The sequence below is a fragment of the Scardinius erythrophthalmus genome (genome assembly GCF_964197995.2).
Source record: "Scardinius erythrophthalmus genome assembly, chromosome: 16".
NCBI lineage: Eukaryota > Metazoa > Chordata > Actinopteri > Cypriniformes > Leuciscidae > Scardinius > Scardinius erythrophthalmus.
The window spans coordinates 351,062-369,265 of NC_138236.1; the positions used below are offsets into that span (position 1 = coordinate 351,062).

At 39.1% G+C, this 18,204-nt stretch overlaps 1 protein-coding gene across 1 annotated transcript; it reads right to left on the reverse strand.

Moving 5' to 3' along the window:
- Nucleotides 1-3,212: 3,212 nt before the first annotated feature.
- On the reverse strand, nt 3,213-17,953 carry kcns2 (potassium voltage-gated channel modifier subfamily S member 2). The gene is made up of 3 exons (XM_081389891.1): nt 17,867-17,953; nt 17,079-17,437; nt 3,213-5,638 (listed from the first exon to the last, which is right to left on the reverse strand). The coding sequence occupies exons 2-3, from the start codon at nt 17,393-17,395 to the stop codon at nt 4,591-4,593; spliced, it is 1,365 nt and encodes a 454-aa protein (XP_081246017.1). The 5' UTR covers nt 17,396-17,437; nt 17,867-17,953; the 3' UTR covers nt 3,213-4,590.
- Nucleotides 17,954-18,204: the final 251 nt, after the last annotated feature.

Consider the following 18,204-nt stretch of genomic DNA (forward strand, 5'->3'; position numbering starts at 1 on the left):
ACCCACACACTCCTGAACACACAGAACCCACACACTCCTGAACACACAGAACCCACACACTCCTGAACACACAGAACCCACACACTCCTGAACACACAGAACCCACACACTCCTGAACACACAGAACCCACACACTCCTGAACACACAGAACCCACACACTCCTGAACACACAGAACCACACACTCCTGAACACACAGAACCCACACACTCCTGAACACACACACCCCACACACTCCTGAACACACAGAACCACACACTCCTGAACACACAGAACCACACACTCCTGTACACACAGAACCACACACTCCTGTACACACAGAACCCACACTCCTGTACACACAGAAACACACACTCCTGAACACACAGAACCACACACTCCTGAACACACAGAACCCACACACTCCTGAACACACAGAACCACACACTCCTGTACACACAGAACCACACACTCCTGAACACACAGAACCACACACTCCTGAACACACAGAACCCACACACTCCTGAACACACAGAACCACACACTCCTGTACACACAGAACCACACACTCCTGTACACACAGAACCCACACACTCCTGAACACACAGAACCACACACTCCTGAACACACAGAACCACACACTCCTGTACACACAGAACCACACACTCCTGTACACACAGAACCACACACACTCCTGAACACACAGAACCACACACTCCTGAACACACAGAACCACACACTCCTGTACACACAGAACCACACACTCCTGAACACACAGAACCACACACACTCCTGAACACACAGAACCACACACTCCTGAACACACAGAACCACACACTCCTGAACACACAGAACCACACACTCCTGTACACACAGAACCACACACTCCTGAACACACAGAACCACACACTCCTGAACACACAGAACCACACACTCCTGAACACACAGAACCCACACACTCCTGAGCACACAGAACCCATACACTCCTGAACACACAGAACCCACACACTCCTGAACACACAGAACCACACACTCCTGAACACACAGAACCACACACTCCTGAACACACAGAACCACACACTCCTGTACACACAGAACCACACACTCCTGAACACACAGAACCACACACTCCTGAACACACAGAGCCCACACACTCCTGAGCACACAGAACCACACACTCCTGAGCACACAGAACCACACACTCCTGAACACACAGAACCCACACACTCCTGAACACACAGAACCGACACACTCCTGAACACACAGAACCCACACACCCCTGTAGACACAGAACACACACACCCCTGAACACACAGAACACACACACTCCTGAACACACAGAACCACGCACTCCTGAACACACAGAACCCACACACTCCTGAACACACAGAACCCACACACTCCTGAACACACAGAACCACACACTCCTGAACACACAGAACCGACACACTCCTGAACACACAGAACCCACACACCCCTGTAGACACAGAACACACACACTCCTGAACACCCAGAACACACACACTCCTGTACACACAGAACCACACACCCCTGAACACACAGAACCACACACTCCTGAACACACAGAACCCACACACTCCTCAACACACAGAACCCACACACTCCTGAACACACAGAACCCACACACTCCTGAACACACAGAACCACACACTCCTGAACACACAGAACCCACACACTCCTGAACACAGAACCCACACACTCCTGAACACACAGAACCACACACTCCTGAACACACACTCCAGAACACACAGAACCCACACACTCCTGAACACACAGAACCCACACACTCCTGAACACACAGAACCACACACTCCTGAACACACACTCCTGAACACACAGAACCCACACACTCCTGAACACACAGAACCCACACACTCCTGAACACACAGAACCCACACACTCCTGAACACACAGAACCACACACTCCTGAACACACGGAACCCACACACTCCTGAACACACAGAACCCACACACTCCTGAACACACAGAACCCACACACTCCTGAACACACAGAACCCACACACTCCTGAACACACAGAACCCACACACTCCTGAACACACAGAACCACACACTCCTGAACACACAGAACCCACACACTCCTGAACACACAGAACCCACACACTCCTGAACACCCAGAACCCACACACTCCTATACACACAGAACCCACACACTCCTGAACACACAGAACCAACACACTCTTGAACACTCCTGAACACACAGAACCCACACACTCCTGAACACACAGAGCCCACACACTCCTGAACACACAGAACCACACACTCCTATACACACAGAACCCACACACTCCTGAACACACAGAACCAACACACTCTTGAACACTCCTGAACACACAGAACCCACACACTCCTGAACACACAGAACCACACACTCCAGAACACACAGAACCCACACACTCCTGAACACACAGAACCTACACACTCCTGAACACACAGTACGCACACACTCCTGTAGACACAGAACCCACACACTCCTGAACACACAGAAACCACACACTCCTGTAGACAGAACCACACACTCCTGAACACACAGAACACACACACTCCTGAACACACAGAACCCACACACTCCTGAACACACAGAACCCACACACTCCTGAACACACAGAACCCACACACTCCTGAACACACACACTCCTGTACACACAGAATCCACACACTCCTGAACACACAGAACCACACACTCCTGTACACACAGAATCCACACACTCCTGAACACACAGAACCACACACTCCTGAACACACAGAGCACACACACTCCTGAACACACAGAACCCACACACTCCTGAACACACAGAACCACACACTCCTGTACACACAGAACACACACACTCCTGAACACACAGAACCAAAGCGTACACCAGTGAAGGGCTGCTCGGGACACACACTAACACGGGACTAGTTGTCACACACGATTAAAACTTTCCACACACGCCAGCATGACGAAACTTAGTGTATTTACTCTTTACCATATCAACACTATATAGAGAAGAAATTTAGCCAAAATTAAAAAAATCTTTGGAAGATATCACTGAACATTTATTTAACCATTGCAAAAGTAATTTATTTTTCATCTTTATTTTTTTGTGATTATTTAAAATGAGACAAATCTGATATTATTTTAATCTTATATCTTATTTAACAGTTGAGATCGTTCTTTAATGCTGATCTAACAGCAGAAACACTCACACCAGTTGCTCAGGCGGGGCATGTTGTCACACTGCGTTACAATGAGCCCCTATTAGAACTATGATATTCTATTCTATACTTTTATGAATTCTATTGAGAAACCATGATAAAAAGGTGAATAAAGACTGAGTCAATGTTCAGAAATTATTAATTATTATGTTTTTAACTATGCTGTATAGCTGTGTTTTTGTGGTGTTTGTTGTAAAACTAAAAAATTTGTTAATTTTGAATTATTAAAAAATGCCATTATTTTATATGAAAAAGTTAATTGTATTTTCCAAACAAAATATTTCTGTTTGTCTTGTATATTTTTTTTATTAGATTTAATCTGTCATATGGTCATCTATGGGGCATGTTGTCACATTTCACTTCCATTCTTTCAGGGTAAATCGTATACAAAAAGTATACACTGTATTAATGAAACATAACCACATAATTGTATTAGACATGTGAAATTAATGCTGGAATTCACTGAATAAATTCACTGAACCCCAAGTGGATTTACACAAACTAAGAGTCAAAAGTGTTGTTCCCCGCTCTCCTCTACTGGACATAAATGAAGCCGGACATCGGGACCAAACCCATCCAGCCCGTATAAACACACACTGGCTACGCTTACATGCCAGAAAGCCCGCTAGTGATCGGATTGACGGCTCAATCTTCATGCAAACGCCTTAATCGATCCGATTGAGCTCGATCAGAAGGAGATTTCGATCGGATTGAAAGGGGTTTATTCCTTTTCTAATCCAATCGAGAGAACATGTGAACACTTGATTGGATTGAAATCCGAAACTGAAAGGACTGAGCATGTGCAATGACGTAGAAATAGCGTAATGATGTAGTAATGACGTAATGACGTGACGCGCGGAACGAGCTGTTCTCCTGTTGAATAAAGTGTGGTATAAACGAGTGTCTCGTCCTCCTATAATCCTCCTCTTCTGCGTGTGTGGAGTGGAGCAGGACGACGGTCCTCCAGTGCTGCTTCAGACGCTCATCCACACACGACTGGTTTTGGGCAGTTTTACTGCGTGATCAATATTAGCAGCGGCACAACGGCTCATATGATCATTATCTCTTAATTATGACCAAAAATGGATAAATATCAGCCCTGCTGTTTAAAACAAATAAAGAACCAGTGTAGGAGAACGGTTATTATGTGCAAACATTTGGAAACTCTGTATATTCGTGCAGTGTGTGCATGTCAAAGAATATATCCCGATTTAAGCTTGTGACATAAAAACGCGTACATCAACCCGATCACACGTTCAGCGTTCATGTAAACACTACATCCAGATTCATCAGTCGGACTGAGTTCAGTCTGTGCATGTAAACGTAGCCGCTGTTACTTTAACTGGCTATTAAAGAACACATGAAGCAAACAGTCTAACGCAGAGAGCCGCTCAGACTGGGATCGCTGGGAGAACTGCGGCTCATGTTGGACAGACTGGCCATCAGCGTCTTGACTTTATGAGCGTAATAATTCCTCAGATTGACAGACGGAGGCTCCTTCATTCCCCTGTCGAACTCGCAGCTCCTCATGATGACCTCCAGCTGCTTCTGCCTCTTATAAAACAGGGAAAACTTATTAAATATCAGCGTGATGGGAAGCACCACGACCAGTATTCCCGCTAATATACAGGCCGACGCCGTGAGCTTCCCCACGACGGATCCGGGAATGACGTCTCCGTATCCCACAGTGGTCATGCTAACCGTGGCCCACCACCAGCCGGCCGGGATGGTGCTCAATCCCTCGTTCTCCTCCTTCTCCAGGGTGTAGGCCATGACGGAGAAGAAGGAGACTCCGACGGAGAGATACAGCAGGAGAAGCCCGATCTCCCGATAGCTGTTCCGGAGCGTGGCTCCCAGAGACCGAAGGCCCGTGGAGTGGCGAGCCAGCTTCAGGATCCGGAAGATCCTGGTCAACCGGAGCACCTGCGCGACTCTTCCCAGATTAGCCAGCGCAGGACTGCTCTCCGCAACCAGATCAATCACTAGCGTCAGATAGAAGGGTAGGATAGACACCAGATCGATCAGGTTTAGCGGGTGTGCGAAGAATCGGAGGAGATCCGGAGCCACGGAGAGTCGAGCAAGAAGCTCGAAAGTGAACCAGGCTATTCCCAAATTCTCCACGGTCTGGAAGCGCGGATCTTCCCGAGTGAACTCGCTCATGCTGTTCATGCACATGCTGGCGATGGAGCCCAACAGGACCAGGATGGAGAAGATACTGATGAGGCGACTGGGAAGGGAATATCCGGGATTATCCAACATTAACCAGATTCTCCGGCGAACGCTCCCTAGAAGCTGCTTGTCGAATTTCCCGGCGTCGCTGTAGAACTCCATGATCTCGTCAAACGATGAGGTTGAGCTTCCGGTTTCGCTCCCGTCGTCCCGGTCCTGATCCGGATCCATCCTCCGGCAGTGGAAGCTGCTCCTGCAAGTCAGATACAAGTATTGTTGTTATGGCTTTTCAGCAGTGTGAAGGTTTTGATTCCCTGTATGGGATTGTTGTTATTTTTCTGTCTCAGGGAGATACGTGGTTGTTCATCATGTTTGAGATGTGATATCTGTGTGAGGAATATATACACCTCTGATAAACCCCAGGGAAAGCAACAACTGATAACAATGTAAATGTGTACCCTGAAATGCAATGTAAGTTGCTTTGGATAAAAGCGTCTGCCAAATGCATAAATGTAAATGATAATAGGGTGATCACTCAAACTACAGCATCTAATCTAAGATTAAGATCGAACTACAAAATCTAATCTGAGATTAAGCTCAAACTACAGCATCTAACCTGAGATTAAACTCAAACTACAACATCTAACCTGATCTTACTCAAACTACAACATCTAACCTGATCTTAAACTCAAACTACAGCCTCTAACCTGAGATTAAACTCAAACTACAACATCTCGAACTACAACATCTAATCTGAGATTAAACTCAAACTACAGCATCTAACCTGAGATTAAACTCAAACTACAACATCTCAAACTACAACATCTAATCTGAGATTAAACTCAAACTAACCTGAGATTAAACTCAAACTACAACATCTAACCTGAAATTAAACTCAAACTACAACATCTAACCTGAGATTAAACTCAAACTACAAAATCTAACCTGAGATTAAACTCAAACTACAACATCTAACCTGATCTTAAACTCAAACTACAGCATCTCAAACTACAACATCTAATCTGAGATTAAACTCAAACTAACCTGAGATTAAACTCAAACTACAACATCTAACCTGAAATTAAACTCAAACTACAACATCTAACCTGAGATTAAACTCAAACTACAAAATCTAACCTGAGATTAAACTCAAACTACAACATCTAACCTGATCTTAAACTCAAACTACAGCATCTCAAACTACAACATCTAATCTGAGATTAAACTCAAACTAACCTGAGATTAAACTCAAACTACAACATCTAACCTGAGATTAAACTCAAACTACAACATCTAACCTGAGATTAAACTCAAACTACAACTATCTAACCTGAGATTAAACTCAAACTACAACATCTAACCTGAGATTAAGCTCAAACTACAAAATCTAACCTGAGATTAAACTCAAACTACAACATCTAACCTGATCTTAAACTCAAACTACAGCATCTCAAACTACAACATCTAATCTGAGATTAAACTCAAACTAACCTGAGATTAAACTCAAACTACAACATCTAACCTGAGATTAAACTCAAACTACAACATCTAACCTGATTTTAAACTCAAACTACAGCATCTAACCTAAGATTAAACTCAAACTACAACATCTAACCTGATCTTAAACTCAAACTACAACATCTAACCTAAGATTAAGCTCAAACTACAGCATCTAACCTGAGATTAAACTCAAACTACAACATCTAACCTGATCTTAAACTCAAACTACAACATCTCAAACTACAACATCTAATCTGAGATTAAACTCAAACTAACCTGAGATTAAACTCAAACTACAACATCTAACCTGAGATTAAACTCAAACTACAACATCTAACCTGAGATTAAACTCAAACTACAACATCTAACCTGAAATTAAACTCAAACTACAACATCTAACCTGAGATTAAGATCAAACTACAAAATCTAACCTGAGATTAAACTCAAACTACAACATCTAACCTGATCTTAAACTCAAACTACAGCATCTCAAACTACAACATCTAATCTGAGATTAAACTCAAACTAACCTGAGATTAAACTCAAACTACAACATCTAACCTGAGATTAAACTCAAACTACAACATCTAACCTAAGATTAAGCTCAAACTACAGCATCTAACCTAAGATTAAGCTCAAACTACAGCATCTAACCTGAGATTAAACTCAAACTACAACATCTAACCTGATCTTAAACTCAAACTACAGCATCTAACCTAAGATTAAACTCAAACTACAGCATCTAACCTGAGATCAAGCTCAAACTACAGCATCTAACCTAAGATTAAGCTCAAACTACAGCATCTAACCTGAGATTAAACTCAAACTACAGCATCTAACCTAAGATTAAACTCAAACTACAACATCTAACCTGATCTTAAACTCAAACTACAGCATCTAACCTAAGATTAAACTCAAACTACAGCATCTAACCTGAGATTAAACTCAAACTACAACATCTAACCTGAGATTAAGCTCAAACTACAAAATCTAACCTGAGATTAAACTAAAACTACAACATGTAACCTGATTTTAAACTCAAACTACAGCATCTCAAACTACAACATCTAATCTGAGATTAAACTCAAACTAACCTGATATTAAACTCAAACTACAACATCTAACCTGAGATTAAACTCAAACTACAACATCTAACCTGATTTTAAACTCAAACTACAGCATCTAACCTAAGATTAAACTCAAACTACAACATCTAACCTGATCTTAAACTCAAACTACAGCATCTAACCTAAGATTAAGCTCAAACTACAGCATCTAACCTGAGATTAAACTCAAACTACAACATCTAACCTGAGATTAAACTAAAACTACAACATCTAACCTGATCTTAAACTCAAACTACAGCATCTAACCTAAGATTAAACTCAAACTACAGCATCTAACCTGAGATCAAGCTCAAACTACAGCATCTAACCTGAGATCAAGCTCAAACTACAGCATCTAACCTAAGATTAAGCTCAAACTACAGCATCTAACCAAAGATTAAGATCAAACTACAGCATCTAACCTGAGATTAAACTCAAACTACAACATCTAACCTGATCTTAAACTCAAACTACAGCATCTAACCCAAGATTAAACTCAAACTACAGCATCTAACCTGAGATCAAGCTCAAACTACAGCATCTAACCTAAGATTAAGCTCAAACTACAGCATCTAACCTAAGATTAAACTCAAACTACAGCATCTAACCTGAGATCAAGCTCAAACTACAGCATCTAACCTGAGATCAAGCTCAAACTACAGCATCTAACCTAAGATTAAGCTCAAACTACAGCATCTAACCTAAGATTAAGCTCAAACTACAGCATCTAACCTGAGATTAAACTCAAACTACAACATCTAACCTGATCTTAAACTCAAACTACAGCATCTAACCTAAGATTAAACTCAAACTACAGCATCTAACCTGAGATCAAGCTCAAACTACAGCATCTAACCTAAGATTAAGCTCAAACTACAGCATCTAACCTGAGATTAAACTCAAACTACAGCATCTAACCTAAGATTAAACTCAAACTACAACATCTAACCTGATCTTAAACTCAAACTACAGCATCTAACCTAAGATTAAACTCAAACTACAGCATCTAACCTGAGATCAAGCTCAAACTACAGCATCTAACCTAAGATTAAGCTCAAACACAGGCATTTAACCTGAGATTAAACTCAAACTACAGCATCTAACCTAAGATTAAGCTCAAACTACAGCATCTAAACTGAGATTAAACTCAAACTACAGCATCTAACCTGAGATTAAACTCAAACTACAACATCTAACCTGATCTTAAACTCAAACTACAGGATCTAACCTAAGATTAAGCTCAAACTACAGCATCTAACCTGAGATCAAGCTCAAACTACAGCATCTAACCTAAGATTAAGCTCAAACTACAGCATCTAACCTGAGATTAAACTCAAACTACAGCATCTAACCTAAGATTAAGCTCAAACTACAGCATCTAACCTGAGATTAAACTCAAATTACAGCCTCTAACCTGAGATTAAACTCAAACTACAACATCTCAAACTACAACATCTAATCTGAGATTAAACTCAAACTAACCTGAGATTAAACTCAAACTACAACATCTAACCTGAGATTAAGCTCAAACTACAAAATCTAACCTGAGATTAAACTCAAACTACAGCCTCTAACCTGAGATTAAACTCAAACTACAACATCTAACCTGAGATTAAACTCAAACTACAGCCTCTAACCTGAGATTAAACTCAAACTACAACATCTAACCTGAGATTAAACTCAAACTACAACATCTAACCTGAGATTAAACTCAAACTACAGCCTCTAACCTGAGATTAAACTCAAACTACAACATCTAACCTGAGATTAAGCTCAAACTACAAAATCTAACCTGAGATTAAACTCAAACTAACCTGAGATTAAACTCAAACTACAGCCTCTAACCTGAGATTAAACTCAAACTACAAAATCTAACCTGAGATTAAACTCAAATTACAGCCTCTAACCTGAAATTAAACTCGAACAGCCTCTAACCTGTGTTGAAGATTTTATTATTTAGAAAATAAGTAATTTAACTGTTTATTTGTACACTATTATTTCCTTGTCTGTGGGTGACTTTGGCTGACTTTGGAACCTGAGAGCACAAGCTGTTGTCACAGCAGAAAATTCTATTTCAGTAATGTCACATGGTACAAAACTATTTCTCAAAATACCTATAGAATGTATTACCATGTTTGGGACAAGGAGAGGGTATATACGTTTGCTGGGCAATTTTTCTGGAGGGTCTTTCTGCAGAGGGACACTCGGCTTTGTTTGTTAATAAAGTCTAATTTTTTCTGATGTCAAATATCTTTGAAGTCATTCCCCTGAAAAGAATTTAACCACAACAAATGGCGCCCAACGTGGGGCATGGCTTAGGAGCTGAAGGAGCCACGAAGGGATCGCTGGTGACTCACACAGACAGTGGCCGCTGTACTTTGAGGTGAGCAGTTTTTGCTTTTGAATAAGGTGTGTGTGTAAGTCACCAGTGGCCCGGATGTGGTAAGAAAAGCTTCTCCAAATTTAAAGAACTTAAAAAGTGAAAAGGAGTGTTTGATATCAGAAAAATTGCATGCATTGTATTTGTAGATGTTAAGTAGTTGGTAAAAGCGCGGGGGGGGCTCCCATAGTGTTTGCTAGTGCTTGTTTAATCCTGTGTGGATTCTATAACTACTGGTGATGCTGAGTTAGCGCAAAGAGTTTTGACGTACGTACGTAAGGTTCTGTGTTTGTTCATCAAGTGGGCCGAGACGGATGATGATCAAAAAGCATGCACACAGGGGATTAATATAAGTTAATTTGTGTTTACTTGTCAAGAGGGCCTATGGCAAGTGTACTGATAAGGATATCAGTGGTTTATCTGTGCTTACTTTGAGAAGTATAGCATGTGCACAGATGGTTAGCTCACGGATACCGCTTTGTTAAACAAAGTTTTAACGAAGGACTGCTATGGGTGAAGCTGGAAAAAATAGAGGTTTTAAAAGTCTATAGGTTTAGGTAGCGGTTACCGCCTTGAATGCATGTGCAAGGGTCTGCTCAGGCTATCTAAATCCTAGGAATAGGATAGTTAAAAGTGTCATTGTACTAAGGAGTGAATATTTTAATGTATTGTTCAGATCTGACAGAGAAGGGAAAAAAATAAGTGTGTTAGATCATGTTGGTGTGCCTGTAGGATCCTGTGACTGTGCCTGTGGTTGAAAATAAGTGACCTCTGACCCTGGTTGCTTGAAGGGACAGAGAATGTGTGAATGACCTGTGAATGAAGGGACTGAAATGGTGTGTATTAGAAAAAAAAAAAGAAAAGTAAGGGAAAACAATTGTTTCAAGATATTAGCTTAGCAGAATATTGTAGTATAAAATAAGTTAAAATAATAAGATATATAGTTAATCAATAAATGTAATGATAAATATTAATAGATGAATATAAATATGATTGCACGTGCTTAATATATTATATATTATATCTGAAGACGTCTAAAATTTGTATCTCATTATCCCTGAAGACAGTGTGGAAAAAGTATTCCATTGCAGATTAATAAGTTTGTGTTAAGAGAAAAATAACTGGTGCAGTGCTGAAGGTTAGCGAGATTGAGTGACCAAGTTTCAAAAGTCAAAAATACTTTACAGAAGTTAATGAGAGTAAAAAATAAGAGGAATTCCTTGATGATTGTTGAGAAACATACTAGATTATTGTGAACACAGCATGCAAATATAGAAGAAAGATTGAAGTCTGATTTTATGATAGGGAAAATTATTTAATTGAATTATTCTCAGATCATCAGAGTTATATTATTGCTGATATATAAAAACAGAACTAGCTTGCTTTTTCCTGCAATGAAGAACTGCTTACTAATAGAATAAGGGAAATGCTATGGTCAACCAGTGAGATTTTTATATAAAAGAAATAGTGAAAAGATGCAGGTTAAAAAAGTGGCATGTAGATAAAGAGCTAATAGCTTATATGTAAAAGTTCAATTTGATTCATGCAGATCTCTGAGTGTTCAAATTGCAGATGGAAACAGAGCCCTGTGGAAGCAACAAGAGGGCAAAGGGCAAAGACATGAATGCAGAGACACTGACGCAGAGAAGAAGAGAATGGGTGAGGGGTTCTCAGCTCCCCTCCTGAAGTTCAAAAAGACCCAAAAAGACTGAGTTAATGGAAAGACTGGAAAAGGTGAATCTTTCACTTGAGACTTTTCCTAAAGACAAAGACAAATCCTGAGATGCAAAACTGTTACAGGATTGATCAAAATCCCAAACTGAGAAGAGACAGAGAAGCAGCAGAGCCTATATTCCACTCTGCAATGGCCATTGAGTCACAGCAAGGCTGAAAAACATGTCAACAGACACTGATCTAAAAAAAGAAGAACTGACCCTTACGGGGCACACAGGTGTGACAAACCTAATGAACACTCTAGAGACTGCTTCAAATTTAGTTCATTATTATATTAACTTAATTCATTCTGATTATTCACTGGTCTCATGGCAATTCTTTATATTCTCTGCTAAACTAACCCTCTCTGCTCTTTCAATAGGTACAATTCCAGCTCTATAAGAAAAGAAAATACAGAGAAGTGGGTGCTGAACTTACAAAATAGTTCAAACTGAGGCTGGATTTGGTATAGTGAGGGCTATTATATTAGACAACTATAGGGCTAAAAGCATGATAGAATTATTCACTGGCAAAGAAAAAGATAGACACAAAATGTCAGAGAATGATTATTTTTGTCTGCAAAACAAAAACACTGGTCACTCCATCTTGTTTTAATATTTTTATAGAGATAAATTGGAGAAGGATAAATAACTCCAAAAGTCCAAAAATTATGAAATTAAAAATGCTGTCAAAACTGGGATAATGAGATGGAAATGTTATTGGCCATGGATCCAAGATTAGGCAGAGATCTCCAATTGTATTCTTAAAGAAGCTCATGAGCAAAAAACAGAAAGAAAATGAAAAAGTAGACCAAACAAATGACAAAATGCATTTGAGAAATTACAATTGGCTGTCTTACTCTCAACTGCACCATACTAAGGCCTATTATTCTGAAATATTTAATCTATTAGAGTTTGGGAAAAAACAAGAAAAAAGGGATTATAACAACAGTGGTAAACTAAGCATTAACATAACTGACAATTCTGAATAGTGTTTGAATAGCTGTTGTTGTCTGTCAGACCTTTGGAATTCCACAGCTAAAATTATAAGTTCCGCATTTAGAGCACAACCTGCGGAAGAAGAATGTGTGATGGCCGATGAGTGACTGATTATGAATGAATGGGTGTACACCAAGGCAAATCAATTATTTTGCCTACAGCTGTATCTAAATTTCATATGTGGGCCCACAGGGCATATTCTGCCCAATAAAAAAATGACCATGGATGGATTTGGTTAATTTCCAGGTCGAAACTGTAGTGACAATAGAAAAAAAAAATAGAAAAAAAATTGTAAAAAAAAAAAAAAAAAAAAAAAAACAGTACTATATTTTGCGCAGCGCCTAACACATCTGACTTTCCTTTCAGAATATCATGATGGAGCATAACACATCTGACTTTCCTTTCAGAATATCATGATGGAGCATAACACATCTGACTTTCTTTTCAGAATATCATGAAGGAGCTGACGTTTTGTCAAAAGTATGAAATATTGTCTTGTAACTTTTGTCTTTTAGCAAAGTGGGTTGAGTGTTGTCAAAGATGCCTGATAACTAGTATGCTGATAGTGGGACTCAAAACAAAGAGATAGCTGAGCTGAATTGACTAATTGTAAAAAAGTAATATAGGGATAAAGCCCTACTGCTAATGAGCTGAAAACACACAAAAGAGGCCAGAACACCACTCAGCCCACATGATCATTTTACAGATGACACCAAGAAGGACAATGGGCCAGATGAGCAGATGATTTAAATTGTTGTTGTCACTAACTGAACTAACAGAAATAATGAAGGTTTCATTCACAGATAAGAACAGTTCAGTTCCAGGAAGGTTTCTGGGACGATTACAAAAAGAACCAGTGACTGTGCTTTGTCATCTCAGAAGAATCTTGAACATTGATCAGCAAAGTGACATTTGAGTCCATGCCTCTCAATTTAAGATACACCAACAAGCCTCTACTCTCCACAACAGGAAGTGAGGGATCAAGAGGGCTTGTGCTAGTAACAGCCCCCTCACCTCCGAGGGAAGTTCATGCAACGGCTCGTAAAGAGTCACCCTGGTGAAACATGTAATGACGGTTAAGACGGCTAACAGAATGATCAACATGAATGGAAAAAGAAGCAAATAATAAGAAGAACTTTAAATGAAAAGTTGCAGAATAAGAAACTTTCAAGGAGTTGTGCAAAGAAGAGAGAATCAACAGAGATGAGTACAAGTTCAAACAATAGACAACATCAACCAAACTGTCTTTAAATGTAATGTTAAAGCCATTGAATATACTAGTAGCAACTTAATAATAACCCCAGAAAGAAAATGATTGAATTAAAGAATATATCAAAAACAACGTAAAAACGATAATGAAAAATCAGAAAACAAATGAAAATAATGAATGATAAGCGACTAATTCAAGTAACTGTCATAGCACAGTGCGAATTAAGACAAGTCATGAAGGAAAATACAAATAGACCTGAATAACATTTTAAAATAGATCATAATGGGTACTCGAATGTAATTTGTCAATAAAACAGGTATACAAAATTAATTTAAGACTACAGAAGAAAATTAAAGAAAGATTAACACGGGCTATTAACAGATATTTGATTTCATTTATGATTTGAATTATGATTTGATTCAATATGCTATTTGACTAATTAAATGTATTTTAAATGGTGCTAATATAACGACCACCTCAGATGGAACTTGTTCAAATTCAATACAAAAAGATTGTTATAGCATATAGACTGTCCAATACCATGTAAATTATTGCCTTATGAACAATCTATATGGTACCAGAGGGGGGTGAGAATGACAAGTTATTGCACAAAGACATACTTTTTGAATATTCTAAATCCATACGCGCATAGTTTTCAACTAGTGCGCAAAGGGGGGAGTAAAGAGGGATTAAAAGGCTAAATTAAGAATAAGGAATAAGAATAATGAAAATTAAATAAAAGGCATTTTTTGCAATTGTTGGCCATATACAAGAGAAATTTGCGACAAAAATAAAGGTAAGGAAGGAACAGTGACACAAATAAGGCTATATTTCAGTACCAGAAGGACTAATAAAACTCTTGGTAATAAATTATATGAACAAGATAGAGATGGGTAAAAGGCAATGAGATCAACAGAGGAGGGTCAAGAGAAGTAATTAAATTTAAGACCAAAGAATTATTCCTTAGATTTGAAATTCTATCAGAAATAAGTTTAGATAATGGTTTAGCAGTCATTCTAGAAAAATTGAAATTAACATTAATTGTATGCAAAAACTTAAATTACAGAAAGGAAGTTTTAACAATAATTAAGTTATAATGCTTTATGTTTGAAATGGTTAAGGAAAAACTTAGATATACAGAAAAATAAATGACCGTACAATGAATATGTAAGACAGTGCAAAAAGTTATTTTCGAGAGTATTTTTTCTAATTGTCTAATGAGGTTATTGAATGACTTTTATGAAGTAAATGTAACATTGCTCTTGAAGCTTTCTTAGTTTGAGTGATTACATGTGACATAATTAAGTTAATTCATGATAGTTCATTTAGAAATTAGTAGAAAGGAAGAAAAGGTATTCAGTTAAGGTATGCTTGAACTGAGGAGCTATAATGACAAAAAGCTGCAACACGTGAGATATTTATTGTTTAAATTTGGTAATAAAGTAGACAGAATTTGAAATGTAAAACGTTATAATGAAGAAAATTGTGATTTAATGTAGCTGCACCGCAGTGTTATGGTTGTTCATCAACTAAAACATGACTGACTAAAAGATTGATTCTTCAAATTTAAGAATTGATATTCTTTCATAGAATTAAGAAGCGAATAAAAAAGAGAAAAAGTTATTTTTACTCACTTCTATATTAAATCAAAATTCATATGGATTATGCGAAATAAACATGCATTTATTCATCTATAATCAGCAAAGATTTATTATAATGATTTGCCTTTATAATAATGAAAACAATTACATGAAAAAAGTAGAATGACTTTGCAATTGAATAAAAAAAGTTAAGGAAAGCCTGATTTAAAAGATTAGAAATGTTTTTTGGAGTTGCAATATTAAAAGAGGGTTATTATTCAGTTGTGTACTTCCCATATTAAGAAGATAATGAAAACTAATTTTAGAGGGCAAATAAATAATTTATTATTAAGATTGAGCTTATAAACCAAATTGAGATTTACAATCATTGGACATTGACTGAAGTACCTCGGATAAGGATGAAGAAGAAAATGAATAAGCCAGATCCTGGGTGTCTGGGTCGAAGAGGATATCTACACCGCAAGAGAACTCTTAACTGTATAAGGGATTTTTGTGTTTGACATATTCTACATAACTGTGACTATAAGACAATGCTGAACCAATTTCATCCACACACTTGTAACAATGTTTGATTTTTGATTAGGGAGGATTCGAGTCTTTTACTTTCTCCATCGAAAAGGAAAAAACAACTGAAAGAAAGAAAATGTATGGAGAAAGATGTTTGGCTCGATTGCTCCACCGGAGTGTGGTGGCATAATTTTAGTCATTGAAAATAAGAATGAGTGACTTAATTTAGTTACTAAGGTAGTATAACTGAGGGGACTGGATTTTGAAACTACACTCTGGAAAAGGATAGCGAATGTGGGGCTTAAATAAGCCCCAGAGGAGGGAATGTTGAAGATTTTATTATTTAGAAAATAAGTAATTTAACTGTTTATTTGTACACTATTATTTCCTTGTCTGTGGGTGACTTTGGCTGACTTTGGAACCTGAGAGCACAAGCTGTTGTCACAGCAGAAAATTCTATTTCAGTAATGTCACATGGTACAAAACTATTTCTCAAAATACCTATAGAATGTATTACCATGTTTGGGACAAGGAGAGGGTATATACGTTTGCTGGGCAATTTTTCTGGAGGGTCTTTCTGCAGAGGGACACTCGGCTTTGTTTGTTAATAAAGTCTAATTTTTTCTGATGTCAAATATCTTTGAAGTCATTCCCCTGAAAAGAATTTAACCACAACACCTGCAGCAGGAGTCGAGGAACAGCTCGTCGATGCCCCAGTACTCGATCTCCTGACTGAAGGAGAAGATGCAGAGCTCCTCCATGACGTGAAGTCTTCCCGTGTTGTAGAAATGCAGGACGTACGGTAAGAGCGTGGGATTACGGTCGAAGTAGAACTCGCTCTCGGACTCGTCGTAGTCGTCGCACAGCTCGAGGATCGACTCCCTGGATCGACAGCTCAGCAAGCGAGCGAGTCGGGTCTCGGGGAAACGGGAGAGTCGAGTGGAGAGAAGCCGGCGCCGGAATCCTCCCACATTAATGCGGATCGAGCCGAGCATGACTGAGGAAAACCGGGAGTCACTGGGAGATCCAGCGCTGATCTGGAGACCCCCCCCCCCCCACACACACACACAGAGCAAAGCATGAGAAAACCATTTACAGATATTCTACATTCACACACACACACACACACACACACACACACACACACACACACAGACACACACACACACACACACACACACTCACTGACATGGAGCAAAGCATGAGAAAACCATTTACAGATATTCTACATTTACACAAACACACATTCTCAAACACACACTTGCGCACACACACGACTGAACACCATTTCATCTCCATCGAAGCAGATTTCCTCACAGAAAGGTTTGATCTGAACATGAATCTCGAACAGCTCGATCGATCTCGCGATGAAACCGGCGATTATGCTCTAAACGCACGTTTAATTCACATGTCGTTTCTGCGGATATGATTAATATGTGAGATGATTATGATCGTCATAAACTCACCGCGATATTCCAGCGTTTCTCAACACGTGCACAGCTGCAGGCGCGTGCACGACAGTGACGACACAGAATCCCGCAAATGACGGAGACAAAAACATTCTAACAAAAACAACAACAACAACAACAACAACAACAACAAAAACATTCAGCCAGATTAAACTAATAAAGCGCTGATGACTTTCACTCAGTTCTGTTAAAAATCCTACAGTGTCGTGATGGGCGTGTCTTCTGACACACAACAAGTGTCTTTATCAAACCTGCATCTCATTCTTGCTGTTTATGATATAATTAGGGGAACATCTACGACAAAAAAAACATCTGGATCAAATTACCTGGAAAAT

Excerpts from the sequence above, each read along its gene's own strand:
- kcns2 (XM_081389891.1), bottom strand. The coding sequence starts at position 17,395 with ATGCTCGGCTCGATCCGCATTAATGTGGGAGGATTCCGGCGCCGGCTT. Across the intron at positions 5,639-17,078 it reads TTCCTCGACTCCTGCTGCAG|GAGCAGCTTCCACTGCCGGA; the intron begins GTGTTGTGGTTA and ends TCTGACTTGCAG.